Source organism: Heliconius melpomene, chromosome 12 (assembly GCF_056956725.1).
Source record: "Heliconius melpomene rosina isolate 202511_hmr_F chromosome 12, ASM5695672v1, whole genome shotgun sequence".
Classification (NCBI taxonomy): domain Eukaryota; kingdom Metazoa; phylum Arthropoda; class Insecta; order Lepidoptera; family Nymphalidae; genus Heliconius; species Heliconius melpomene.
In genome coordinates this window covers 14,020,990-14,048,554 of record NC_140400.1, presented here as the reverse complement: position 1 = coordinate 14,048,554, position 27,565 = coordinate 14,020,990, and the positions used below count along the sequence as shown (strand labels likewise).

Sequence of the window (27,565 nt, the reverse complement as noted above, 5' to 3'; positions counted from 1 at the left end):
AATATTAAATATTTAATTTCCTCGATTGGAAGTCGAAACCACAATCGGTAGTGTTTACTGTCGCACGAGTCGTAAGTTATTGTAATAATATATTGTTATTGTAATAATGTTTTAAAATCGCAGAGCTTGAAAGATAAATTGTATTACATAGAGAAAAAGATTTATTACAAAGAATTTTGTACGGATATTAAAAATTACCAGAATGAGATTCAGTGTCAAATATTAGAAATACAATATTGATATAGCGATTCTTAGATAATAATATTTACGTAAAAAATTAAAGTAAATATCAATAAAATAAGAAAAGTCCTAAAACAATATATTTTTTTATCTGAAGACCTTACTCGAAAAACCTTACTAAAAACAACCTACGTTTATCAGTAAGCCATTAAAATGGTTGTTTTACATAATTATATATGTACTTACTTGAGTTCTGCCACTCAACACGCAATGCCTCTAGAATTCGGCCGAAAGTGGGGAACGGAGTGTCGTTAACACTAGGTTCCCTCTACATACTCTGCTGCTTATTTTATTTTTTATATACTTAAAACAATGATTTGTTAAAAATAATGTTTTATGTTTTTAAACATACTAATCATGAAATCTTTAGTTAAGGTAAGTGTCCTCTGTTTCGGCATCTTAGGTTCTTATAACTTTAATATATTTTAAATATATTAAAGATTTAAAAAACATAATTGAAAGCACAAACCTTTTTTATTATTACTTAAACTCAAGAAGGTATTTTTAAGTGAGGCTGTATGTTATAAGGCACTTGCTGAACTTTATTTAGAAAAAAGCCATTATAGCTATTTCCCGCCATCATGGTCATTTCCCGCCATTATAGTCTGCCATTTTGTAGTTTTTCCATTACTGAAGTGTTTTAGTTTTGAGAAAATTAAAGAAACGTCATAAATTAAGAATAAGAACAGAAAATTAAATCCAAAATATCCACAAAATAAAATTATAATGACTGATTCAATTGATATTCAAGCTTTGAAAAAAATATCAACTGAAGTGGTGAACTCACAACTCAATATTGTACTCTCAACGCAATGTACAAAAGGTATTTTTTAATATTACCTCAAATTTCCAAGTTTGGACTTGAAATAAGTACGTTTCCAGTGAACGGAAATTGCATATACTTATTAATCAGTATTATTAATTATAATTTTGATATTCTACATCTAGATATCCTAACGTATTGTACCAAATTATTGAAGGTCACATCGTCCAACTAAGTATACGGTTATACCCACTGGAACATGTACTTAATAAAAAACAAAAAAGTTAAAGCTATGTTTTTATTTTATGTTGACAGGCCAACGTAATTTACTTTATAAATTACAAAATGAAAGTAAACAACAAAAGCAAATATGTAATTTTATAAGTGACAGTAATTTAAAATTGGAAACCGAGATCAGGCTAGCTGAGCAAGAAGTTAAAAGGTAAGTTCTTGTTTGTACCTACTAGTTATACTTCAATGCTGTCTACATACATTTTTTCGCATATTTTTAGTTTACTAGTAGCTCTCGAGACTATAAAAGGAGCAAACGTAGAGTTAAGGAAGGAATTGTTATTAGCTAAAGAGAGAACTATAGCTACTACTGAAAGAGTTAACTCTGGTATTAAAAAGTATGAACAGCTCTGGCTAACATCAAAACAGCGATATGAAAATATTCCTTACATTAAAAAATATCTTCAAACTATAAATGAAAAAGATACCGTACACGGTAATATCTCCAAATTAGCTGAGGATAAACAAAAAATAGTAAACGATATTAATAGAACGAAATATGAGCTCCTTTGTTTAGATAGAAAAAATATAATAGAACTAGCAAGATATATGATTCATGAGAAACCTGTTATTCTTAAAAACATAAACATTAACCAACATGAATTAAATAAATTGATTAAAAATATTCAAGGTGTAGCATATTCTAATGAAAGTGCCACCATATTGAAAGAAGACTTAAAAGTTTATAAAAATGCATCAGATGCTACAAAAACTATACAATGTCCTTGGCTTAATATGTCGAAGACTTTGGTTAATGTCACTATAGAAGTACGTTTAAAATAATTTGAAATTACTTTTTTTAAAGTTTAATTTAAATTAGCATTTTTATAAATAAACTAATTTTGTTGTAGGCGCCAAAATCGCAATTGCTGAGTGTTGATTTAGACTTTTTCAGCAATAAATTAGATAAGGTAAAAACATTTTCATTTGTATTTAGGTAGGTACTATTCATATGAAATTATATTATGTACGCCGGAGGTATTCGGTCCACTCCAGAGAACCCACGCAATTTCCGAGACAGTGCGTGTTTAGTGGCCGAGTTTAACGCCTACTACTAACTGTTTAACTATAATTATATTAGTAATTGTTAAATTTCCCTCTTTGACAGATAAGAAAAAACGATTCACAAAATATATATACGAAAAAAGCTCATTCTGAGGCTTTACATATTCAGCCTAAGAAAATAAAAACGGAAGACATGATTAAAGATATATACGTTTCATCATATTTTTCAAAAAACAAAGAAAACTCTGTTGAACCAAATTTTTCTGATAAAAAGTTGATTCATATATTGCAAGATAAAAAATTAGATAAAACTGAAACATTTGAAATTATTGCAAAAGTGAATTGCAACGCGTTACAAATCGTTGATAGAATAGGAGAAAATGTGCAGGAGAAGATTATTTGTCCAGACCAAGTATGTGTTTTGTTATTTAAAATTATATATTTATTAAACAGCAGATATCACATCTACGTTTTTTATATCTTAGTATGCTGTATAAGTATCTTAGTATATATGTAAGCAGTAAGTTTTGTACAGTTATTTTGTATTGTATCGTTACGTTAAATATTATATAGAATGACAATATTGTTAGAAAACGGAAGCGGTTAACGTTTTTAAAATAAACACGATAAAAGCACATATCGTCTATATGTTTCCAACGTACACGGACAGAGGTTCCACATAATTACAACAAGTGAAATGTATCACTCAATAACGACACTATACACTAGATACCTTCCAATCAGAGCTTCCGCCTACAAGCAACTGTGTCCGTTTGACACAATTCCACTGCTTTTATTGTCTTTTTCACCTAAATCTACCCACATTTACACTTGTACGCTCACAATATTAATATTTTAGGCCGTCGCGTCGTACCGCAGGAGCACAGGCGTGCAACTGTAAATGTGATGGTTGTAGGTTCGATTTCTGTCGTGGCGCAGCGTGAGCGTTGACTGTTAATACGTTTTGGTGTCAAGCAGAGATTTGAATTTTAAAAAAATGTAATTTTTATTACATCAAAAATAATTTATGCTTCAGAATGAAAATTCAGGAGAGGATAAGGAAAAAATTAAAGATTTTGATTACACAAATACACCAACAACGTCCTATGTGTTGGTTCCTCCTTCACAATTTTTGGATTTTAGTCAAGTAATTATTATTTTTCATACTTTTTTTTTTTTTTTTTTTTTTTTATACTAAACGTAGTCTTGTTTTTAAGTTTACTGTGTTTTATTATCATAGTATTTAACCATCTAATAATACGAAACTAGTAGGTACCAGTGTCTTAGTAGGACTTTTACAGAGGAGGACGACAAATTTTATTGTAGGTACATTTTCAGTAATACACATTTAAAAAATACGAATTAAAGATGTCTTTTTATATCGTCAATTAATTTTTATTCGTTTCAGAATGAATGTATTAACTCACAAGGCCAAATTGATGCTGAGGAGAAAATTACGAAGGTTATTTACAATAATATTACATGTATATGTTATTTAGACTACAATAATGTTTTAAATTTGTTTTTAGAATTCTCAAGAAAAAAAAGTTACTTTCAATGAAATAATGTCTGTTAAAAGTACAGATATAATAGATTTGGAGAAAGCAATGGATGAAGATAATAAAAATCAATTCGACGACAGCGCCACTAGCGAAAATTATAAAAAAATTAAAGAAATTGTATTCAAAAAACACAATCTTGACTTATCGCCGCAATTTACTTATACTAAAAATTCTGTAGCTTCGGTGGTAAAATGTTTGAATTAATATTGTTTCATGCTAAATAATCAGTCGTAGCGCAGTGGGACTGTGTTTCACTGTAAATGCGATAGTTGTGGGTTCAATCCACTCGGGGGAATTCAGTCGTGGCGCAGAGGCACTAAGTGTGACTGTAAAACCGACTGGTTGTGGGTTCGATTCCGGTCGAGGAGATGAAATATTATATATTTCCATTTCTTCGCCCTGGTGTCGAGGTAAAGCGTTGAGTTCTGCTGAATGGCACGTAACACGTAATGTCAGAATTTGGCAGAAAGTGGAGAACGGAGTGTCTTAACACTAGGTTCCCTCTGCCTACCCTGCTATGTGCGGGATACAGAGTAAAGATAATTTGTTTTTTTTTATATTTGATACTCCGTTACCTACACACTCCCCAAATTTTGAGGATATTGAACGTGTAGTGGCAATCACAAAGCAGTGCTTTGTATTCTTACCAGAGCGAAATTAAAATAATTCATTAGTATGACCTGGCGTTATCTCCATTATCGTTGCGTTTACAATCAGATACTACCGCTACTCGCGACGGTTGTAAGTATACACTTATATTAAATGAATTGTCTTTAAGCGATCTGAAAACGTAGTTAAATCAAAATTTTTTGATGAAAACAACAAAATTCAGTCAATGGATGTTGATGAGATACCTGCTAATATGAATGTAGTTGAATCTAGGCAAAAAATAACTGACGATGAAATTCCTGCAGAAAATATTAACGAGGTACTTTGTTTAGTATTTACTGTCATTATTATATAAAACAAGTACTAAGTTCGACTCGCGTACCGGGGTTCCGGACATGAAAATGAAAGTTCATTATTATTAGTCAACGGGAAGTACAATTTATAAAAGTTAACAATAATAACTTAAGCTTGCATATGCAATATGCATTCATTTTATATGTTTGAACTTTGTATTTTTTTATATCTAGAATTTACTTTCTATCCTTTCAAAAGAGAACATTTCGATAATTATGCAGTTGTAGTTAATTTATTTATTATATCTATTCTTTATTATTATATTATATATAATCTATGGTATTAAATACACTAAATACAATGTATTTTCAGAATAAAGATGATCAAAAGGACACATCAATGTCAGGTTTCTTATTTACACATGGCCCACAAGGAATTGTAGATTCTTTGGATGTGTCCGTCAGTACACTGGGTTATGAAGACAGTGATTTACCTAATTGCATTGGTAAGCTTTAGCAAAGCTTTTTTTATTTATTTTTATGCTGTATCGCTCGCATACTAGGGTAGGCACAAGGAAATTTATTGATGTAAACCTTGTAGCCAAGTGAGAATTCAATGTACAACCTTTGCGTTAATAGCCATACTGGTCCCACATTTAGTCAATAATATGTATAAACAGAAATATATATTTTGTATCAGTAATTGTATGTTCATATGTTTTATACTTAGATTCCAGTCTTCTCTTATCCCCAAAAGCTGATGATCAAATGCCAACAACTAGTGGCAGTGCACAAGTGCTATCACAAGAAGTTCCCAATTTCTTGTCAGGTAATCTTAAAATAAGTTATGAATTATAATAAGGGTATAATTTTTTTCTAGCTTCATATTATATTCCAGATTTAGTTCATTCCTCCAAGTAAAGGAATGAATTGAATCCATAGTCACCACATTTACAGTAAACTCTGCTGATGGTAGATACTACCTCAACATCAAAATAAAATTAATATTACACACATGTTAAGTACTTACTTACTAACTTGTGTGTAATATTAAAATACTTTTCTGATTTTTTTGTTTTTACTTTATTAACTTATAGGTTTAAAAAAGACAGGCTTGTCATTCTTTGGAAATCAACAATCTGAAGATAAACCAACCACTACCACTCAAACTCAAAATAATAATTTTACTTTTGCCTTTGGTAGAGATGGTAAGAAGCCCAGAGGTGGATTCTTCAGTATGTTTCATTAATGCTTTGCTTTTCTTGGTACTAACTACATTTAATTGTCATTTTCATTAAACATATAATAACACAAACAGTTTGTTTTAATTATTTATAATTTATTGTGGTAAATTAACAAATTATTGATGTAGCTGACATGCCCTGACAGCTATTAATTGCAATAAAATGAACAATGGTGCAAACACTTCACTGTACTCAATAGCTGAGTCACCCTGAAGCTTTCTACATAGTAAAAACTTGAACACAAATGTTAACCCTAAAAATATACAACTCCAAGAAGCCCTGTGTATAGAGGCTTTGTATGAATGTTCTAAAGTCATCCTTATGCATACTATACAACAAAAATATGCATTCATTGCATCACTTACAAATAAGGGAGCAAATATTGTCCACCATGCACTGTTTACCACACCATCAATTTTGAGAGCTAGTAAAGCTGTAAATATTGTTATAGTTATTAAGTTTATCCATATTTCAAATACTGTCAGTCCTATCCACATAACAATTTCACTTAGTGTAAAAAACATTTTATTGATTAGCACCAAGCAATACTGTCCTGAATATCCTGATGTGAATAGATGATGAATGTCTGATCTGTGCACCGAAATCTACATCATCTGTTAGCGGCTCCAGGTCATCTGTTAAAAAATATATTCTTAGAATATAGTCATACGTTTACTAAAAGAGGTAAATATGAGTTACTTACCGATTAAATCTACTGTTCCAGTGTTAACTTCTATTTGACATGTTCCAGCAAACAATATTTCAAGTTGCAGGGCAAGGTTGCAGCATCTTTGAATAGCAGCACCGAGTCCATGCAATATGATTTCCTTTTCTCCTCTAGCAAGAAGTTCGCAACATTTGTCCAATTGAGCCTTTGGAGGAAAACAAAAATATATGACATGTCAATGAAACATAATTGGCTCTCATTCTGTGGTTACCTTAAAATGTGTCTTCTTGGTTACATAAATTACATTGTCACCCTCAACTGGCCTCGTCGGTAATCGTTTTTTAAGAGCATATGCTTTATTCGGTATACGTTTCGTATTTTTATGATCTTGTTTCTTCTTTCCGATGTTTTCATCTGCCATATTGCTTAACAAATTTGAGGTAAGCTGTCATTGATAATTGATAATAGATGTTAAGTGTTACCATAATCATAGTTCTTGAATCTAAGCACCATTAAATTCGGTCAATAGCTTCAGTTTTATACTTATGTTAGATTTTTACTATGTTTTCGACTTTATATAGATAAATAATTTATATTCTAATATGAGTATTCACTTTATACTAATGACTGTCAAGAACTAGTGTTTATCAAGAACCATGAAGGTTTTGTGTCTATTCACTCCGTAAAATAGTTCTTTTTCAAATAGTTTTCTATATTTAATTATTTCAGAATATCAGCAACTATTTATATATGTGTGTTATAAAATAATTTATTAATAAAATTTATTAAATAATTTATAATTTTAAAATAATTATATTCAATTATTGGGAACAAAATGAAAATATGGTTTTGAATCACGTCTAAATTTGACATATTCACTAAATTATTGTCTAATTAAATCGAGGTTTCTTTTTATGTAAAATTTATCATGCTTTTTAAATGAAGATATAAGAATAACAGTACTTAGTTGGAATTATATTAAGAACATTATGTTAATAATAAGCTAGAAATGGGCTGTGTGTGCTGTTCTTTAAGTTCATTTGTATCCATTGTTTTAGATGCTTTAGAGAGGTAATCAATATTAAGGGTATAAAATATTAGATTTATTTTAATAATCGAAATAAAAATAACAATTTTAATAAAATTACTTAGCAATCAAAAAAGTTGTTCAACATATAAAGACGAAAATAGAATTAAATTACAACGAAAAAGGTTCAATTTTAGGTAAAAAATACTTTTCTATTTCAGAATATCATTATGCACCGTGTGTGCTATGTTAACATGCTGCTTGATGATAACACTTATAACTGTGATGGTATTAGGGGTTGGAATCGGATACCACTATTGTTTTGTTCAAAATTCTGTTGAAGCTATGGGTACGTTAATGTAAAAAAACCCATAAAATCGATTTTACAACAGAGACTGATATCTTAGAATGTTTTTATTTAAAAAAGCCAACTGAGGCCATTCGTGGTGCAGGAGCACAAGTGTGTGACTGTAAACACGACTGGTTGTGGGTTCGATCAAAGCCAAAGCTTTGCTAAATTAAGCAGAATATATTAAGCACTAAGCTTTATTCTATAGAGACCACAAATATAATTTATAGTAGAAGTTAATTCGTGAGGCGCACTAAGTTTTGTAATTTTTTATTTAGAAAAAGCCGCGGAAGCTGCCGGAGCATTGCGATCGGGACCACCGCAGCGAGGTCACGTGATGCGTTCTGTGGACAAGGCGGTAGAGCGTGGCTTCGCTCATCGAGTCGCCCGCCGCGATATCGATAACCCGCCTGAATCGAATAAAAACAACTTTACTTTTAATTTGAACAACGCTACTTTGTTTAGAAAAATGACTGTTGCTTAAAACTTCACAAAAATGAATTTCGAATAAAAATGTTAAAACATGTTAAAATATTTATTAATATTCATTCTGAGTACACATAATACAAAATCCAAAAAATTAAGTACAAAAAACATAAAAAATAATAGCAAAGTATAATTTTCAAGACGCACTAATTAATATTGGTGGTTCTGTACTATTTAATGGCCTAAAGAAAGGTAAAATGGTAGATGTAATGTTCTTAGAGCGTCGAAACCTCCCAATAAGCCTCCGCGCTAGTTCTCGTTCCTGTGAAGACAGTTCCGGTTCTCGTGGTGGTCTGAAATTAATAAAGATGATTAATATTTGATAAAGAGTATATAGTAGACAACAAATGACTTTAACATTTTTGAAATAAATATTTTATTTAATTGTTTAAATTAGGCTTTTTTGTTTGAATAAGGCTTTTATAGAGTAGCTAAATTGTGGTTTCATTTAAAGTGGTGCTGACAAAAACATCTGTAAAAGAATGACAAACCTTTCTGTTTCAAGAACAATAAGTGGGGTTTCTGATGTCTCTAAATAGATTTGTTCGCCTGGTTTCTTCGTTTGGTACACCTCTGTAACAACAAATTTTATATTTACTTATTAGAATTATAATGTTCATTTGGTAGTATGAGCCACTCGAAAAACAGTGAGATTCCGTATAAACAATCAAACGCAGCAGAATTTGAACCCTCAACTAGCGGACCCGTCCCATTATTAAAACAGCCTGTGTAATTTTTACGTAACACATTACAATATATGTATGTGGATATCAGAACAGATATGGTCAGGTTTTTAGACCTTAAATAGTTATTGTACAATGCTGAGAAATTTACAAGTGAATAGAAAAAGGAATAAAATTTAAATATCCTATTTAAAACACAAACCAAGCATAGGCGCGGGCGCGTGTTCCACTTCGGACTGGTTGACAGCGACGAGTCGTACAACAGACCTGCCTTCCTGTCCCGACCTTCGGCCTTTTCCTACCACAGTTGCTTCTGTCGTCGATCTCGAGGACACTAGAATAATTTATTCATTTAAGATATCATACATTCGATTTAGTAGGCTTCATCTCTAAATGGAAATGGCGGAACTCAACCGTATAACGCATTCAATCGCTCTGTGTTTTGATTAAGACACAGTGACATTATTTAGCGGGATAAAAAAAAGTATTACGTATAATAATTTTATTAAAATAAAAATAAATCAGCTTTACGCTGTGTCCCGCGCATAGCAGAACAGAGGGAACCTAGCTTGGTGGAAAGTGGAGAACCTATTTTGTTCTTTACTTTCCACCAAATTCTGGAGGCGAAACACTAAGCCGCGATTTACGAAAATAGAAATTTATATAAATATTTCATATCCTCGAGTGGGGATGGAACCCACAACCAGCCGATTTTACAGTCCCAATTTGTGCCCCCGCCCTACGACTGGCCTCAACAAAGTAATGATTTTAATTATTTTACTTTACAATTCGTTATATGTTTCTATAGAACAATAAAAAAATTATACGAAATCAGGTAATAAAACACAGCTTACTTGCAAAAGATGAAAGTTCTTTTTGTGCGTAATTGTAGCCAACAGAAATCCCATAGATCATCAAAACAATGACACTAAACATCAGTAGCATCAGCACGAATGCGCAACATGTCCACGTTAATACTCTGAATTACAGTGCATATAAAATTTACATTATTACAATATATAATCAGGTAAAAAGTGTAGAGGAGTGTCTATATAATAAACTGAAACTGCAATATTATTATGTAATATTAATAGTAGTTGTGTAGTTGGCATAACTGACACTGGCATGGTAACATATGGGTTAGAATAGTAAGAGAAGAAAATATATTTACTTTGTCCCCGAGAGATGGTAGGGTTTACCTTAAATTCAACTAGGAACTTAGGTTAAAACTTTAGTGTGGCGTTGAATTCCGCTATTTATTATGCAAAGTTCCTAAATCGGTAGAAAAGGTTACTTTAAGGTTCTTACGGCCAGAATGTTAAATAATGTTTGGCACAAGGATTTTACAAACCTCTCCACGCAAAATATCGTAGAACAAAATAATGACTGTATCAACCCCATTTCTAAATAAATTGAATATTTCAAATTGATTCAAAAATAAATTATTATATTTCACTTTTAAAATTATAATAGAAGCTCATAATGTGCATTTGTTATTTTATAACATATATTTAAATTATGTTATGTTCATGTAATAAAGGAAATGACAATTTTTGTCATCAAGTGTCGTATTAATCGTCTTTGCTTACAGATGTTGGAAGACTTGTCATAATGACCTAAAAACAATAATAAAGAAGGAAGAAGGTCCTAGCAGCAAACATTTTAATAATTCATTTGGCATTTAAAATCTAAAAGAATATAGTAGAGAAGGGAGAAGGAGCCTAGTGTTAAGCCACTCTGCTCCTTCCGCTGCATTCTACAGGCATTGTAAAATGGCGGAACTCGACGCCTCGCTTTGCGTCGATACCAGAGCGACGTACTGAAAATATTAAATATTTCATTTTCTCCAGTAGGCATCGAAACCACAACTTTTCGCGTTTATAGTCGCCCCGGCGCCACGACCTGCCTCAGACTCTAAAGTTATTATTTAAATTCAAATAAAGTACTAATGGCAAGGAATAAAAGAGTGAAAACAGTCAATACTCATTTTATTGAACAAATTGTACAAATACAACAGTTTCAAAATCAATACTTAAAACACAACCAATCATTTCAAATTCAAAATTTACAAATATGTAAGTATGTCACAAAATTATTTTCTTTTCTAATATTACATATTATTTAACATAAATGAAATCTATAAATATTAATTACATCTCGTCTTGTACAGTAAATTGGGAAAGTAAAAAACCTTTACACAAATACATATTTACATAAAATTGCATTTTCAGTTATAAAAATATATAAACTTTTTGTATTATTTTAATGTCCGATTAGTACATACTATTTAAATTGAAAATTCTAGTTTAAATAAATAAATTAAAACAATTTCTTGAGCGTTTTATTAATATACTAACAGTTATTTAAACAATGAACAAAAATTAATATCAAAGTTGAAAACATTATTATTGCTCATAGTAACACGAATTTGAACACGCTGGCATCTAATGTGATGATTAGAAAATGAAATAAATGAAGAATAAGTGTGCATATTTTTATAAGTGCTTATAAAATTAAAAAGTGCAAAAAGTTACCTGAAATTAGTTCTTTAATATAAGGTAAGTGACGGTAACTTCGTGATAGTACGTGGTTTCGTGAGTTTTGCTTCTGGCAAAAATAATAAGCAATTTAAGTATTATTTACGGAAACTATATATTGGTATATAATCTTTATACTTTCAACTGTATAAAAACTAAGTAACAATATTTTAATGATAAAATTGAGCGTATAGCGACATTTTAAACGCAGAGTTGGCTACTAACTGCATTGTAACGTGTCTGCGATGCTTGCGACCGTAAGACTAGCGTAAGAATTTCTTAAGGTTGTAGAAAGACAAAGGTAAGTTATTCGAATAAAACATTGAATATATGCTTTTTTGTATTCTATAAAAAAACATTTTATTGAAAAAAAAAAATAGATGGAAGCATAAAATTCTTTTAAAATTGCAATAAATCGATTCACGAAATAGCAGACATTTTATTTATCAAGTGTCCGCTATTTCGTGTTACTACCGAATTAGGGAAATCTTAGATACTTTTTAATAAATTTATATTTATGTTATAACTAAGATAATTTAAATTTAAAGCTTAAAATCAGTTACTGTATTTATTAAAGTTTCTCGTGATCGAAATTCGGTATATGTTTTGTCCACTTAAATTTCTATATTACTATTTTAAAGGTAACCTGAATTGGTAATTTTAAGCTAAATTCGTATAGGTACTGCCAATGTAATTTTATTTTTTAATCAACCTTTATAATTTATTTTTGTGTATTTTATCGAATATACGTGGTAGTTAATGATTACTTTACATAATGTAAAAAATACTGAATAAACAGAACTGCGGAAGTTACTAAAATCAGTAACACGAAATAAGATCCCCTACATTTCATTATTTTCTCTAACTTCGTGACAAATAAATCTACGTAAAATCAGTACATTGACTTCTTTGTCTTTGTTAATAGTGTTTATCTTAGTCTTGTTATAAGTCTAAATAAAGATCTTTTTATTTTTTCAACAATTTTTCAAGAATATAATATATACCTACTAAACACAAAACGCCGTACAAACTGGTTGCGAAAATATATAGTTCTATAAACTGGCATACCTAGCTTCAAAAAATTTAACTTGAATTTTGAGTTTTTTTTTTATATTTTTTATAAAAAAAATATATAAAAGTTCAAAAATGTATTTTTTTTAAAACTGAGCTTATATAATTTGTAAATTATAAAAGTTGGGACTCGTGGCGCAGGAGTACAAAGTGTGACTGTAAAACCGACTGGTTGTGGGTTCGATCCCCACTCCAGGAGATGAAAATAGGAATATAGAAAATAGAAAATATTTATTTAAATTTATATTTCAGGCAAAGCGCGGCGTTGAGTTGTGCCACTTAACATGCTGTGACTCCGGAATTCCGCAGAAAGTGGGGAACAGAGTGTTTTAAAAACACTAGGTTCCTACCTACCTATCTACCTACCTACCTACCTACCTACCTACCTAGGCCTATCCTGCTGTGTGCGGGATACAGCGTGAAGATGATTTAATTTGATTTGATTTTTTTTATAAAAGTTTTAATGTCGTTAAGCTGATCTACCTATTTTTTTTTATTTACAAATTCTTTACAATCAAAACCAATAAAGGTGTTAATTTTTTTTATTATAAAACCTCACTCGCGAGGTAAAAACTTGTGACCCGAAATAGGGGACACAAACTCACGAAGTTAGAAACAGAGCTAAATTTTATCACGAAGTAGGGTTCAAATTAGAGGTCCACAAATAAATTAATATAAAAATTAAGGTTAAGTTAAACCGCATAATTCACACATTAAATTACTGCCAAAAGACCCACTTTGATCACACTAAAATTTGCAAATTCATATAACCTTTAATAATGTATTTACAATAGTTTAAAGTTATGAGAGCCTTAAACTGCCGAACTCCCGTACATTTACCTTATTTAACAAGTGTAAAACATGTAACAGATAAAATAGTTATAAATTATTACGATAAGGACGAAGTAAGGCACAACAATATTTCCATTTTTTCTTAAAATTAAGGACTTCAATGTTTTATATTTACATACATTTATGATAAATAAAAAAAAAATAATATCAATGTTAGGAAATGTAAAAGATTATGTGAAAGTATATGTAGTGGATGAATATCAAATAACAGTGTAAATAGTTTTAAATGAATGCTTAACATACAGATTTAAGGTCAAAGTTATAATTAAAACTTTTGAGTTTTATATTTTTTTTTATAAAATAGGGGACTAAAAATATTATACTTTTTATACTTTGGTTTGTTACAGTTTATTACATTTTTGACATTTATTTATATTACTGTGATAGAAAATTATATAAGTGGCAAGTTACTATTTTAGAGTAAAATTTAACTATACTTTTTAATTACCTAAGGCACTTGAATAAATCTTTATCTTTAGAATAATGTACGTCAGTCTTTAATAACGTCTATTAGTGGGATCGTTTTAGACCAGTTTATTAATTGGTACATATTGATATAGGATGATCCAGTATGAGGAACTTGATTTCCGTTTCATCTATACTGATAAAACCATTATATTATTAATATTGATATTGCTGATAGTGGAATTAAAACTATATTCTTCGCAACATCGTAGTAAATTATTAATATATTATTTATTTAGCTTGACAGTGTATTTAGCATATAGAAGGATAGGCATAGGGAACATAGACCTACGACCTACGACCAATTTTCGAGACATTGCGAGGAAATTACATCAACTATTTCTCTGGAGTAGGATCAAACCCATAACCATACCGTCACTGCGCAACGAACGGTACCAGCGTCAAGATAGCGACAAAATTATGATATATTTAAAACAAGTCAATATCGAGAGTAATTTGATAATTTATTACTTTACCGTGCTAGACAGTTATTGTGCTTCTTATTTATTAAATGAATATTAGAGAAAATATATAGCATAAAATTTTCCAAAATCTGTGTCTAGAATATAATGACATGTTATTGTACTTTTATTATTCACTTAGTCTGTCGTGTATTGTTGGTTGGATATAGAATTAATTTTCGCATTTTAACAGACTAAATAATATTTTATTTACATTTCTATAGTATTTCATCAAAACTAGCTTTCTCATTTCTTGATATCTCAATTTTTAATAATTTTAATTTCTTATAAATATTGCCAACATTTCAAGTTTCATTAAATTCACTCATTCATCTCTATATATAAAAACTCATCATAAGTTTTTATATATTTATTTTCAAATGTAAAGACAATATTAACTCCATATAACTTCTTACTGTTTAGCATGTAACAATTCCCACAATTGTAACTCAGATAACGCAGTTCTTAACTCATGCTGTAACTGATTGGCAATAGCCGGTGCCGCCAGTGACGTAGCTGCCCCGAGCGACCACGCTCGCACTGTGCCAGTGAGGGCGCTGAGAGGACCGAGTCCGCTTATGTGGAGGTCCATGCCACTGTCAAAAATAGAAAATATGATAAAGATAGTGTAAAGACTCTCCGTTTTCTAGTTTTCTCAGAATTTTTGAGAAATTGCTTGTCCAAGATTATTTATTTTCGAAATTTGTCCATATATTTATAAACATCCTCGATCGACCAGTCGTGGCCAACCCGATGTCGGCGCCCACGACTCGTCGGCTGCACTCGCTACTCACTCGAGGCGCTGTACGCGCAGGTCGTCCAGCTGCGCGTAGGGTTCCCAGCGCGCGAGCCCCACGCTGAGCGCCACGTGCAGCGCGTTGTCCGCCAGCGCGCCCGCCACGCGCCCCCCGCACGACACCCCCACGCCCCTCATGCGGTACGAGTCGTAGCCGAGCTGGGTTGCGGAAACAAAATAATCTACTAAAAACTCTTTATTGCATGCAAAAAAAAAGAGAAAGAAAGAAAATGTTCATTCACACATTTATGTATTATCTGATTAATATTCCGGAATCTGGATAATCACGGTTCAGTACAACTGGGGACCAGATAATTGATGTTTTATTTAGGTACAAGCTGTACCCCACATTAAGAAAGATAAGTAGAGGGTATTAAGACACCTCCTTTCCCTATGCATTACCTAATTTTTGAGACCTGTAGATTTTCTGTTGAGACGTGCAACTTAATGCCGCGCTTTATTACTAAAGCGAGAAATTTGTATAATTCATTTATTCGACTGAGAATCGATCACATTCACGTTTACAATGAAACACTCCTGCATAAAAATAGGTTAGTAGGTAATAGGTTAGTAAATATAAAAAACCTGTAAATCCTTTATTTTAAGAGTAACGTGAAAGCTAGTTTTCATAGGATCGGGTCGAGTTACGCTGACGTCGTTGACACGATTGATGGTCGCCAAGTTCTTTACCCACCCTGTATCGGTATCGAATTTGCCTATAAATGATATTGGTCCTATCTGAAATTATTATAAGTTTTTTTAAAAGTTTAATCTATGGGTGTTTTAGAATATATTTAAAAGTATAAAGTATATAAGAGTGCGATTTTAATTTAAAATATAATGTTTACGAGGTGTGTTCAAAAAGTAAGGTGACTTTTCAAATTTGGCGGGCAACGTACTTTCGATTATCGATTTTTTTTATCGATTTTGTTATGTTGGTACACTCTTCCCGAACATCTGTACCAAGTTTCAAGTGTATAGCATTTTTTGTTTGGTTGGGAGAGGCGTAAAGGTTATAAGTGTTTTGCGTGCTCGGCGATTTCTTGCTATCGAAAAATATGGATCAAAGGATTTGCATCAAATTTTGTGTTAAAAATAAAATAAAGTGCTCCGAAACACTTAAAATGTTGACAGTAGCATACTGTGAAACTGTTCTGAGTAAAAAAAATGTTTACAAGTGGTACAAACTCTTCCAAGATGGCCGGGAAGATGCCAATGACGAGCCTCGCTCTGGACGCCCAAGCACGTCAACAACTGATGAAAACGTTCAAGCAGTGAAGAAAATTGTTCTGGAAAATCGTCGAATCACTATCAGAGAAGTTGCTGAGGATGTTGGTATATCGCTTGGCTCGTGCCATGAAATTTTTTCTAACGTTTTGGGCATGAGATGTGTGTCAGCGAAGTTTGTTCCGAAATTGCTAAATTTTGACCAAAAGAACCGTCGCATGAGCATCGCTCAAGAACTGTTGAATGACGTCAACGACGACCCAGATTTACTCAAAGGGTCATAACTGGTGACGAATCATGGGTATATGGTTATGATATCGAAACCTATGAAAGGACGGAGATTTGCAACGATTGAAGAGATAAAGACTGCATCGCTGGAAGAGCTCAAGGCTATACCGAAAAGTGCTTATGAGAAGTGCTTTGACGATTGGAAAAACCGTTGGCATAAGTGTATTGTATCTGAGGGGGATTACTTTGAAGGGGACAACATAAATATTGATAAATAAATAAATATTTTTTCTTAAAAATACAAAGTCACCTTACTTTTTGAACACACCTCGTATATCTAAAAGATATTAATATTTAGACAAGTATAATAAATTTAGAGCATTTTAAAAAAAGTATTTAGAAAGTAGTCATAGACTAGATATATAGATTACAGACTTTCTAGTAGTCATAGATCATATGTATGTAGATATGAATTGTACGTAAATAAATAAAAATAAAATATATGGTACGGGATTCATACCTTATGCAAAAAAGTTGCATGTAGGGGAGGTAGTTCTAATACTTCTCGACATGTTTGAAATAGAGTTCTTCTCATATTTATCAGAACTAAGTCCACAACTCTGTTACCATTTAGTGCTAAATTGTCAACCATTGATCTGTAAACATATAAATAATTTGTATATAATTGTTATTGCAGTATATTGTCACAATTCTTTGACTATTCTTAAAGCTTTTCTATATATTAAATATATTTATACAAAAAAGTAAGCAATCATTCAACTTATATTTTTATTTTAAATTTGAATATAATTATAAAAATATTTACATATACGCTTCCAACATGCTGGGGTTACTACATACAACATCAGAGACACTTGTAGCTTGCCTTAGCACTTGCCTCAAATGCGTTTCCAATTTCTGTTGAAGCAATGTAAATAGGGGAAGAGATATTGCAGCTGTAAGTGGCAGGTCATCTGAAATGAGGTGTAGAAATTGTATATTAGTAAGTTTTAAATCCATTTCCATTGTGGTTCATCATCTCACTTAAGCATGGGTTTTGTAAGTTCAATCCTTCTAGAGTGAATAAATTATTTTAATTATTTACACTGGCAAGAACACAAGCTCTCATCCCTGAACACACAATGTGTCTAATTGGGTGGTGTTTGGGTAAAGAATATTAAGGCATTCTTTACTCCAATGCACAGCTCAAAATATGTAGTATACAGCTTGAAACTAAAAGAAACCCATATATTTCCTATATTTAGCAGGTTAGGCAGAGCGAGCCTTGTGTAAGGAGGCTTCATTCATAACATCTTGTATTTCTGTCCAAATACGAAATTTGAAGAATGGCGAAATTCAACACCGGTAGCTTTGTCATACTACAGGAGAAAAATAAATATAAAGATGTATTAGATGTGTAAACCACAACTGCTGTGTTTACACACTCAGTTAGGCAATATCACTTTGCACCACCACAACTTCACTTAAATTCCTCAAAACAACTATTAGGAATTACTAAAAATACATTTAATATTTAAGTTATATGTATACTTTTTTTTTAAATAAAATAATTTGATAAATTAAATACAATTTACGACATGTTTTCAATACAATAAATAGTAAACAGTCTTTATCATTATTTTATGTTTGGCGTCAAATAACGCTAAACAGTGATAAGGTATTTATGTATTGTTTTAAAATAGAACGTGCCTGTATATGTTGTAATATATTTAAGCATTAAGCGATTTTAAGTGAATCACTCTTGATTTATTTTAAAATTAGAATATTAAAATATTTACCTATCCAGTTATTTAGTTACTATAAGTCTTTTGCAATTAGTTTGTTTGTTTGATTTAATAATTTAATCCATCAATGTTTTCACATCATGTGGAAAATGTATGTGGATTGGAGATTTTCCATAGAATCAACTTTTTCGTGGTTTAAAATTAAATTAGTATCTTTATATCTTACCTATATGTTTAGCAAGTTGCTCTGTAGTAAGAAAGTCGTAGCCCCCACCTCTTTGGGGTGATGGCCATGATAACTACAAAATTAGATTTAAATTAATTCTAATATTTAAATATATTGGATGGAGGTCGTCGTGGTGCAGAGACATAGGCTTGCAACTGTAAAAGTGACGATTGTGGCATAGATTCCCACTCGATCTAATGAAATATTTAACATCTTCATTTCCTTGCTTTGGTAACAATGCAAAGAGCAGTGTTGAGTTCTGTCATGGCTCACACACACATGCAATGGCTTAAGAATCAGCATCTTAGCTTTCAAATTGATGAACCAATTTTTTTTTCTGAAATGTGACTTAAACAAGAGTGTTCTTAATCATGATCTATGATGAAGTTCAACAGTTTCTACAAGATCAGGTCTTTTGTAGTTTTTAAATATGGTCTAAAGTTTTTAACTAAATATTAACTTACCTTAACAAGTACCTCATCATGAATAAATTCTATGCCAAGATTAATAAAGGAATAAGCATCATCCTCTAGAACTAAGCCAACATTCACATCTGCTGTCATATTTGACAATGTAATACTGAAATATGAAAAGAAAGTATAAATTTATATGAGGCTTCTATCTGACTTTAAAAACAATGGTTGTGTGATTCATCCATTGTGCTATAAAGACAAAATACAGTGTTGAGTTCTGCCATTCAAAAACCAAATCTATAGTCTTAAAAAATGGAGTGGAAACAAATTTACAAGTTATGCAGGGAAAAGTGTTAAGCTGTTTTTTTTATTAAAATAGTTATATTGTAACTAACTATTATTGATTGATTGATTGATAATTATATATTATTATTTTTCATTAAGATTTTATTTAATTGAAATATAGATAACAAACCTTATATCCTTTTTAAGCAAGACCTATAAATTTAATAATGTCATAATTAAAAATAATTGAGAAATATATTGTTTCAATAAATAAAATAAGCATCCAATAGGACAGCATCTGTATTTACTTTCCTGCAATATTTTTGTTATTTCTCTTTCTGGTAAAACAAATTATGATGTTGAATTCCAACATTTTGTCTTAAAATCAGTCTGTACATATGTTAAGTGTGATAAAGTGTGTGGTAAAAAAAATATATATACTCTTAATAAAGTATACTTATTGGTTTTAGGAAAGTATTCTTACAGAACATGTCCTTCAGCCATGACAGGTATGAGGTTGTAAAGGTTTTCATTAAATGCACTGTACAGTCCTTTTACACTCACTTCCCCAAGTGAGCAGCGTAATGATAGGGACATTGATTTTAAGTTCAAAGATACATTTTGCATGTGAAACGTTGGAGGCCTAACTAATTCTAATCTTGATAAGTTCCTAGAAATGTATAAAAAAATAATTCAATCATATATAGTTATTTATATATCAATTATTTATATATTTACTTATTGAATATTATTGGTCATCATATACTTACACTTGTGTATTTTTGGCAAAGTATGATGTATCTTCTAAAGTATCTGGTTTAGGTTTTTCACCGTTTTTTGTTTGTTGCAGAGCAACATTGGTAAAGCTCTGAAACATTAAAATAAACGCGAATAAGTCATGATAAAATAAAACTTATTGGAAATTCTAAATTAAATTTATTTACCCTTTTGATAACATCTTGAAGATTTGGTTGAACTTTAGTTAGGTGCTCATCGAGCTCCTTTTCTATATCCACAGATTCTTCTTCCGTCATTTTCTGGTAACCATTATTCATTACAAAAGTTAATTAATCGGATACAGTCTAATTTATTTATCACTAATTAAAACCGAAAATTCCAAAACATATTGGAAAATTGAATCGTTGTATGCCACATCAAATTTGACAAGCTAGAAGACAAATAATACTATTTGACAATTGACATTTACGTATTGTCAATTTGTAAAGCACTATGGTTTGTTGACATTCTATAAATCGAAAAAATGTCTAGGTATAGAGAAAATAAATACTACTAACTCATGTTCATGTATATATTTGTTTTATGATTTTATAGGTGAAGGCAACACTTTAACTGGACTCTTTTTGACATGCATTCTCCTATTGTGTAATATAATCTCTTTTTTACCGTACAACCTCCTTTGTGTGTTCTCCATACAACGTGACATTGGCGAAGTGAATAGTGCTCAACTGGCACGCTCGAAGCGCCATAAATAAAGAACCGAACCGAGAAAATAAATTGTCTATAGAGCTTAATGATAAAGGCCGCTCCACATGGTAGCAGCGGAATCCAGATCCATGGTAGCATCCAAACCAGATGAATGGTTTATCAGCTAAATCATAATCATTCTCCTTTTATATACTTTGTATTCACAAAATGAATATAAAACCAAATAAAAGAAATTAGTTTTTTATTATATATATTTGTCATAAAAAGTTTTTTTATGACATAGTATATAAAAGCACAAATAGTTAAGAAATCAATAGGCTTATGTTAACACATAGCCGTTCCTTTTGCAATAACAATTTACTTGATGTGCGTGTCCTGCCTTTTTTTCTACCCGCATTGGTGGTGCACAATGTTTGTATTAAAATTAGTTTTTTATTAGATGACAATTATTTAATTAATTAGCAAATTCAGCTTAATAATAATTATATTAGGGCCCCCACAATCCACGATCTGCCTCAGGTTTAATTTGACCTCGTACTAATAAAATATTTTCTTGAAGTAATATTATATTAACAAAAAAGTTTAGATATTTGACCAATTAAATTACAAATAAGAAACTACCAAACAAATTAATAGCGTTTATTATGTTTCAAATTGTGTTTGAATGCAAATTTTTTAGTTTTTTTACGTAGCAGTATTTTACCTCTACGATATTTGTTAGTGGAAGGTAATTCATCATTTTCATCTTCAGTAGAGTATGGCAGTGTTAAAAATTTATTTTTATCTGAATCCTGTTCTTTTACTTCATTAGTAGCTTCTGTTTTTTCATTAATACTTTCATTTTTTTCATGAATACTTTCATTTTTTTCATTAATAGTTTCATTTTTTTCATCAATATTTTCTTTTATTTCATTAGTATCTTGCTTTATACTATTATCTTCATTATCATAATTTTTATTTGATAATGTTTGTGGGGTTACATCATCATGGGGAATTTTGCTTATATTTGTTTGGTTGTCGTCTTCAACATTTAGCTCAGATGAATCTTTGGTAGAAGGTATATACCCAGGTACTAAAAATATTTTATTAAATAGCGACATAGTATTTACTTAAACTTTAACTTTTAAAATTTATTTTGTCTAATTTCCGTGACATGTTGTCATGTTTTAAATGGCAGGACTTAAATCGGGCTTTATTTTACTCGAACGAGGACACGAAAATTCTTTAAAATACTTAATTTAAAAAAATATCAATTCTTGACTGAGAATCGAATCATAGTCATCGCGCTTACAGGACCTACGCTGTACATTGCACAACGAGGGTCTTTATTTTATAGGAGCAAAATAATTTTAAGAAGTAAATACGTACCACAGCGGTCCAAAGTGCTCAACATATTTATATTGTGGACTAACGTGTTAACCATTATTGCAATTATATGACGCTCCAGTAAATACTTAAAATTAGATATTACTCTGTTGGCCGGACCTTCAACGGTTAATGATTCAGGCCTATAAAGGAAATAGTTTATCTTGTTAATGTTATTTTAGCGGTATATTCAAGAACAAAATAGTTTTCTTTTTATTTAATTAAGCTTTAAGATTTTAAACATTTTCGAATTATCAATAAAAAGCTTTAGCTTGACTTGTGCGGGGTAGGCAGAGGGGACCTGGGGAACCTAGTGTTAAGACGCTCTGTTCCACTTAAAGTCATTTCCTCAATACTTTTAAACTATTTATCTGTTGGTGGGTGTTATATTATGATATTTATAATATAGGAGGCTTAATTCTTACTTATGATTTTGATTATTGATAAATACTAAAATACACGTTGACGGAACTCTACGCCGCCCTTTGCCTCGACACCAGAGCGAAGAAATGGAAATAGAAATTTAAATAAATATTTCATTTCCTCGAGTAGAGATCTAACCCACAACCAGTTGCGTTTGCAGTCACACTTTGTGAACATGTGAAACAACTAGCCTCCATTTTTGCATTATTTAGTAAAAATACATTAGCATTTTACTCTCCTTCACTATATAGGTAAACTATAACAGAGCTAAATCTCACTTTGTTTGTTCTAAAAATTTGAAATTAATATCTCCAGCTGGAGGATCTTTTATCAGTGATATTCTCATATGTGCAGTTAGATCATCCGCTGATAAAAATAACATGCCTTTTACTGGCGGATATCCAGCCTTAAGTATTGCATCATATCTGTAAGTCAACTGAAAAACAAAACGATAACTAAAGTGACTGAGGACAGAATAGGTGGTAGTTGCGCAGGAGTATAGGTGTGCGATTGTAAACGCCATTGGTTGTAGTTTCGATTCCTACTGCAGGAAATTAAATATGTAATATTTTCAATTCCTTGCAGATTCCCTGGTAGATTTCGGATTCAGATCTAGTTGGGTAGATCTCTAACTAACATTGTCAACTGAAATAATCGTCAAATTTTTGATTACGTTGTCTGTCGTCTTCCTGACCTTTACAGTCATACTCTTCAATCCGTAAATATGATGGCTGTGGGTTCGATTAACAATTAAGTAAATTATTTTAATTTTTCTCGCCGGTAACCAGAGAAGCGGCGGCGTTGAGTGCCGTCTCCAAATGCCGTCTGCCAATCTACTGAACACCACGTTCCTTCCTACGAAAAAATTGTTCTTCAAAGCAAGCAAATATAAAAAAGTAGCTGAGTATATATTGTACCTACCTTCAGGTCGCTAAAACCAACAACAGTATCGATGTGCCGGATGTTGAGCTCGTTGCCGTCCGTACTTACTGATCGTCTGTAAACACTATCTAGACCACGTAAAACGCCATTCGATAATCTTATTTCCTACGAATAAGAAATTTATTGTTTTTAGTTGCCATTCTTTTATTTGAGTATTTTTCTTTTTTTTATAAACCCAACCTAATTTTTTCTGAAGGTAGAAAAAAAATTTGTGCATTTAAAAGGGGCACATTTTGTTTTCGTGTATAAATATTTCCTATATGAGAGATTTCAACACTACATTTTTTTCACAAAAGGTTTGTTATTAAAATATTGTTTTTGTGTATTTATTTTTTTATAATTATTATCGAATACCTTATCGATACTATCGCTTATGGTAAATTCGGGTAACTCTACAGCGTCTGCTTTCACTTCTTTTATACGATTAATTACCACATCAATGAACTTTGTCGTATAGTTATTAAGAACTTTTGTTTTTTCTTTGTAATACTGCCTGAAAAATGTAAAGTATTAACATATATAAGGCTTATTAAAATTGAGAAATATATATGTGCATATTTAATTACATGATATGAATGATATAGAAGCAATATTTTTTTTAATTAAACAATACCTAATATCCAAATATTTTTTTATGTTTTTACACAAGTGGTTTATTTTCTGATATTATATAACATATTATGTCGTTTTTCGACCAATATTTTTTCAAAAGTTACAGGAGAAACGTGTTTTATTTAATATTCCAAAGTTGATTTGAATTTTATTTGCTTTTATATGATTCATATATGATAATATATGATGATTTTCATACTCAAATTCGGGATTCTCGGCCACCACGAAGTACATGAGGTAGTCATTAAAGTAATCTTTAAGCCATTTATCTAAGTCCAACTTTAATCTCTCCAAGAAAATATCTGGAAAGTTATCAAGTCAATTATTTTCAATAATATTTTCGAAAGCTTCGGATTCAGGCAGAAAGCTGAGAACGAATTGTCTTAACTCTAAGTCCTCCTTGTTTTCCCTGTTATGCTGGATAAAAGAATGAAGCTGAAGAAAAAGGTTTTACTATTAAAAAAATGGAGTTTAAATATAAACATGTTATTTACCAACATTTCTCTTGTACAGTTTAATTGTTAGAGTGGAGTTTTTATTTCTGTACTGAAATAAGTAAGAAAATAATTATTATACTTCTGCGTCCAATTAAGGCAATGATAAAAAGAATGATGATGAATTCAAAATCAAATTAAATTAAACTGAGGCCAGTCGTGGCGCAGGAGCGCAAAGTGTGACTGTAAACGCAACTGGTTGTGGGTTCGATTACCAGTCGAGGAAATGAAATATTGATTTAAATTTATATTTCCATTTCTTCTCTCTGGTGTCGAGGCAAAGCACGGCGTTGAGTTGCGTGGAGTCTTAACATTATCCTGCTGTGTGCGGGATACAGCGTGAAGTTGATTTAAAGAATGATGAGGAATTTATAAAAAATCATTAAACAAGGCAATGCATACAACTTTAAAATTTATTCATTTACCATCACAAGTACATCTTCCATTTGTACTTCTGAAATAACCATATCTATGGTTAATCGATTTTTTAATAATCTGTAGCGTCCCTCCATTTTATATGTGACGTTCTTTAATAAAATTCTGCGGAGAAAAATTAAAAATTTCTATATAGAATAGGTATTATAAGAAAAGAAACATAATATAATATAAAATATTAATAATAAATAAAGTAGAATTTTAACTATATTGTTAACTTATTACTAACTAGTTTCTATTATGTTCAAAGTTCAAAGTTGAAGCACATTTGATAAAGCGAGAAATAAGCGTAAAGACGGTTTCATAAATTCACTTACTCAATTTGCCCAAAAGTTGGTTCGTAAAATAAATGTCCAGGCTTAGCGGAGACTGTACAATCGTAGGACCCAAATAAATGTAAATCGTTAAGATGGATTTGTGTTTTTATTTGTAAGTTGGCTAAATCGTTCTTAATATCCAATATACGAAAAACGGTGTTATTTCGAAGTTTCATTCGATGGAAAAATCTAAAACAATAAATACAATTGGTTGAAACAGATTGAAAGGAACAGAGTCGGGTTGTAAAAGCAATGGTTTTGGGTTTGTGTAACGAATTATTTTCATTTCTTCGCTCTGGTAATAAGATAAAGGGCTGAGTTAAGTTCCGCCACTTAATTCGCCTCGAATTTCTCGAATAAAATCAGAATAAACTTTTACTTACTCCTTAATTTGTATTCATCTTTTCAGAAAAGGCAATGTGCCTAAAGAAAAAAAGCTTATTTATATTAGGTTACTTACAAAATTGAATCAGGCATCTTCATCATGCAATATCCACCTAGATTTATCCCGGCGGGTATCTCGTTTTTCATACCTTGAGCTGCGTGAAGAGCCCGTTCTGCTATCCCGCGGTTTTTTAGCATTATCTACATAATATAATTTATTTATAACTTTATATTTATTAAATAATTTAATTATTATTGTACATAATATAATAATTGGGGTGTTGAGTTTCGCCAGTCAACATGCAATACCTCGAAATGCTGGCGGAAAGTAAAGGGAACGGAAGTGTATTAATGGCAAACTCATTGCCTTATGAGTAACACTAGGTTTCCGGGTTCCCTCTGCCTACCCTGGTATGTGTGGGATAAATTAGGAAAATAAATAAAATAAATATTTACTATTATTTGTAATTGTCAAGTAAAGTGTGATATTACACTTTTTGTTAGAGTTCTAAAACTAGTGCGAAATCATGTATGTATGTATCTCGGTATACTACATATATGTATATTCAGGCCCGTATTTATAAATCACTCTTAAAAGTCGAGTCAAGATCGATCTCAGAGTTGAGAGCAATTTATAAATACGAGCCTCAGAGTAGGTACTTAAGGACGCCCTAGAACTAAAGCTGTTGTATATGTGTTGTAATAATGGTTGTATAAAAACCATGTTCTATTTTAATATAATAAGTCTCGAAACTCTCTCTCTCTCTCTCTCTCTCTCTCTCTCTGTTATAGGTAACCTCCAGAACATAGATTTTTATTATTCAAAATTTGCAATTTCAACGGTCAATATAGTTTAATGTTACGAGCGCCGTAAGTCCTGTCTAGCCGAAAGTAATGTCAGGGCTTAACTCACCACGAGCATTTCTTTATCGAGTCTGCTGCCCCCGTTCGTGTCTTGAAAGGCTTTCTTCACTTCACCATATTTATCTGCAATTAAAACATTGATGAGAATAAATTGATTTAAGGACTTTTTTAAGGTTTCAAAGGGCAAAACAGAACTCTATTACAAAGATTCCACTGTCTGTCTGTCCATCTGTCACGAGACAGAAAAATACAGAATGAAATAAGCATTTAAAGTGACCACCATACAAAAAACGAGATTTTTCTGCCGTTTTTATAGGTAATGGTCGTGCACGAGTCCGACTCGCACTTGGCAGGTTTTTGTTATTTATGTAAGTATTTTATTTTCGTATAAATATTTATACACATTTTAATTGCTGTGATGGGTCTTACTGTAGATAAACAAAGATATTATTTTAGAGAAGATAAAATTTTTATAAATAAATAAATGATATAACCGTCTAATTCTTCAATAGCATCAAAATATTGTTTCTCATCAAACTTCATCCAGCAATTCTTTTTGCATTGTGCCAGAGTAATATAACATGTTAGAACGGCTGACAAATATTGTAAATGCAAAATAAATTCTTTACCGAACACTTTCATAGTTATATGAGAAATAACTAGCCAAGAAAAGTATTTAACTTTTGAATGGTATTTTTGTTTTATATACCATATAATTTCACGTTTCAACACAATTCAAGAATTGGTATTTTAATTAT

The 27,565-nt window shown here is 31.1% G+C and overlaps 7 protein-coding genes across 8 annotated transcripts; 2 read left to right on the top strand and 5 right to left on the bottom strand.

The window, feature by feature from the left end:
• Positions 1 to 528: 528 nt before the first annotated feature.
• On the top strand, positions 529 to 6,495 carry LOC146534065 (uncharacterized). Of its 2 annotated transcripts, XM_085195098.1 has the most exons (12): positions 529 to 1,063; positions 1,319 to 1,445; positions 1,516 to 2,062; positions 2,146 to 2,205; positions 2,403 to 2,711; positions 3,336 to 3,446; positions 3,708 to 3,761; positions 3,829 to 4,047; positions 4,640 to 4,789; positions 5,137 to 5,269; positions 5,494 to 5,592; positions 5,861 to 6,495. In XM_085195098.1, exons 1-12 carry the CDS (start codon positions 967 to 969, stop codon positions 6,010 to 6,012), a joined length of 2,058 nt encoding a protein of 685 aa, XP_085051224.1. In that variant the 5' UTR covers positions 529 to 966; the 3' UTR covers positions 6,013 to 6,495. The 2 variants fall into 2 exon arrangements, with proteins under 2 accessions (XP_085051224.1, XP_085051225.1); XM_085195099.1 differs by lacking the exon at positions 3,336 to 3,446 and having other exon boundaries at positions 530 to 1,063.
• On the bottom strand, positions 6,082 to 6,531 carry LOC146534064 (transmembrane protein 203). Its single transcript, XM_085195103.1, has one exon. The coding sequence runs from the start codon at positions 6,529 to 6,531 to the stop codon at positions 6,124 to 6,126; it is 408 nt and encodes a 135-aa protein (XP_085051229.1). The 3' UTR covers positions 6,082 to 6,123.
• Positions 6,503 to 7,220, bottom strand: Rpp20 (ribonuclease P protein subunit p20). Its single transcript, XM_085195102.1, has 3 exons — positions 6,946 to 7,220; positions 6,711 to 6,879; positions 6,503 to 6,642 (listed from the first exon to the last, which is right to left on the bottom strand). The coding sequence occupies exons 1-3, from the start codon at positions 7,093 to 7,095 to the stop codon at positions 6,533 to 6,535; spliced, it is 429 nt and encodes a 142-aa protein (XP_085051228.1). The 5' UTR covers positions 7,096 to 7,220; the 3' UTR covers positions 6,503 to 6,532.
• A 330-nt stretch (positions 7,221 to 7,550) lies between these two features.
• Positions 7,551 to 8,578, top strand: LOC146534062 (uncharacterized). Its single transcript, XM_085195106.1, has 3 exons — positions 7,551 to 7,745; positions 7,923 to 8,050; positions 8,329 to 8,578. The coding sequence occupies exons 1-3, from the start codon at positions 7,684 to 7,686 to the stop codon at positions 8,532 to 8,534; spliced, it is 396 nt and encodes a 131-aa protein (XP_085051232.1). The 5' UTR covers positions 7,551 to 7,683; the 3' UTR covers positions 8,535 to 8,578.
• Positions 8,572 to 10,317, bottom strand: LOC146534061 (uncharacterized). Its single transcript, XM_085195101.1, has 4 exons — positions 10,074 to 10,317; positions 9,422 to 9,553; positions 9,028 to 9,109; positions 8,572 to 8,829 (listed from the first exon to the last, which is right to left on the bottom strand). Exons 1-4 carry the CDS (start codon positions 10,162 to 10,164, stop codon positions 8,673 to 8,675), a joined length of 462 nt encoding a protein of 153 aa, XP_085051227.1. The 5' UTR covers positions 10,165 to 10,317; the 3' UTR covers positions 8,572 to 8,672.
• An 872-nt stretch (positions 10,318 to 11,189) lies between these two features.
• LOC146534060 (uncharacterized) lies at positions 11,190 to 20,718 on the bottom strand. The gene is made up of 10 exons (XM_085195100.1): positions 20,470 to 20,718; positions 20,296 to 20,393; positions 20,010 to 20,195; positions 19,292 to 19,406; positions 18,828 to 18,900; positions 17,683 to 17,830; positions 17,377 to 17,512; positions 15,987 to 16,139; positions 15,400 to 15,560; positions 11,190 to 15,201 (listed from the first exon to the last, which is right to left on the bottom strand). The coding sequence occupies exons 1-10, from the start codon at positions 20,578 to 20,580 to the stop codon at positions 15,018 to 15,020; spliced, it is 1,365 nt and encodes a 454-aa protein (XP_085051226.1). The 5' UTR covers positions 20,581 to 20,718; the 3' UTR covers positions 11,190 to 15,017.
• Positions 20,719 to 21,600: 882 nt separating this feature from the next.
• Positions 21,601 to 27,449, bottom strand: LOC146534059 (uncharacterized). Its single transcript, XM_085193840.1, has 12 exons — positions 27,302 to 27,449; positions 26,857 to 26,930; positions 26,020 to 26,144; positions 25,560 to 25,748; positions 25,233 to 25,347; positions 24,808 to 24,859; positions 24,513 to 24,615; positions 24,056 to 24,194; positions 23,681 to 23,806; positions 23,038 to 23,195; positions 22,340 to 22,479; positions 21,601 to 22,043 (listed from the first exon to the last, which is right to left on the bottom strand). Exons 1-12 carry the CDS (start codon positions 27,447 to 27,449, stop codon positions 21,601 to 21,603), a joined length of 1,812 nt encoding a protein of 603 aa, XP_085049966.1.
• Positions 27,450 to 27,565: the final 116 nt, after the last annotated feature.

Coding starts and splice junctions, on each gene's coding strand:
- LOC146534065 (XM_085195098.1), top strand. CDS start 967: ATGACTGATTCAATTGATATTCAAGCTTTGAAAAAAATATCAACTGAA. Junction 1,446..1,515: donor GCTGAGCAAGAAGTTAAAAG/GTAAGTTCTTGT, acceptor GCATATTTTTAG/TTTACTAGTAGCTCTCGAGA. Junction 2,712..3,335: donor AGATTATTTGTCCAGACCAA/GTATGTGTTTTG, acceptor TTTATGCTTCAG/AATGAAAATTCAGGAGAGGA.
- LOC146534064 (XM_085195103.1), bottom strand. CDS start 6,531: ATGTTTTTTACACTAAGTGAAATTGTTATGTGGATAGGACTGACAGTA.
- Rpp20 (XM_085195102.1), bottom strand. CDS start 7,095: ATGGCAGATGAAAACATCGGAAAGAAGAAACAAGATCATAAAAATACG. Junction 6,880..6,945: donor CCAAGAAGACACATTTTAAG/GTAACCACAGAA, acceptor TTTCCTCCAAAG/GCTCAATTGGACAAATGTTG. Junction 6,643..6,710: donor TGGAACAGTAGATTTAATCG/GTAAGTAACTCA, acceptor ATTTTTTAACAG/ATGACCTGGAGCCGCTAACA.
- LOC146534062 (XM_085195106.1), top strand. CDS start 7,684: ATGGGCTGTGTGTGCTGTTCTTTAAGTTCATTTGTATCCATTGTTTTA. Junction 7,746..7,922: donor GTTTTAGATGCTTTAGAGAG/GTAATCAATATT, acceptor TTTCTATTTCAG/AATATCATTATGCACCGTGT. Junction 8,051..8,328: donor AAATTCTGTTGAAGCTATGG/GTACGTTAATGT, acceptor TTTTTTATTTAG/AAAAAGCCGCGGAAGCTGCC.
- LOC146534061 (XM_085195101.1), bottom strand. CDS start 10,164: ATGCTACTGATGTTTAGTGTCATTGTTTTGATGATCTATGGGATTTCT. Junction 9,110..9,421: donor CGCGCCCGCGCCTATGCTTG/GTTTGTGTTTTA, acceptor TTGTTGTTACAG/AGGTGTACCAAACGAAGAAA. Junction 8,830..9,027: donor ATTGTTCTTGAAACAGAAAG/GTTTGTCATTCT, acceptor TATTAATTTCAG/ACCACCACGAGAACCGGAAC.
- LOC146534060 (XM_085195100.1), bottom strand. CDS start 20,580: ATGAATAATGGTTACCAGAAAATGACGGAAGAAGAATCTGTGGATATA. Junction 15,561..15,986: donor TTAAAATAAAGGATTTACAG/GTTTTTTATATT, acceptor TCCGCAACCCAG/CTCGGCTACGACTCGTACCG. Junction 15,202..15,399: donor CTGCGCGTACAGCGCCTCGA/GTGAGTAGCGAG, acceptor TATTTTTGACAG/TGGCATGGACCTCCACATAA.
- LOC146534059 (XM_085193840.1), bottom strand. CDS start 27,449: ATGAAAGTGTTCGGTAAAGAATTTATTTTGCATTTACAATATTTGTCA. Junction 24,195..24,512: donor GCCGAGAATCCCGAATTTGA/GTATGAAAATCA, acceptor TACATTTTTCAG/GCAGTATTACAAAGAAAAAA. Junction 23,196..23,680: donor TTGGTTTTAGCGACCTGAAG/GTAGGTACAATA, acceptor TTTGTTTTTCAG/TTGACTTACAGATATGATGC.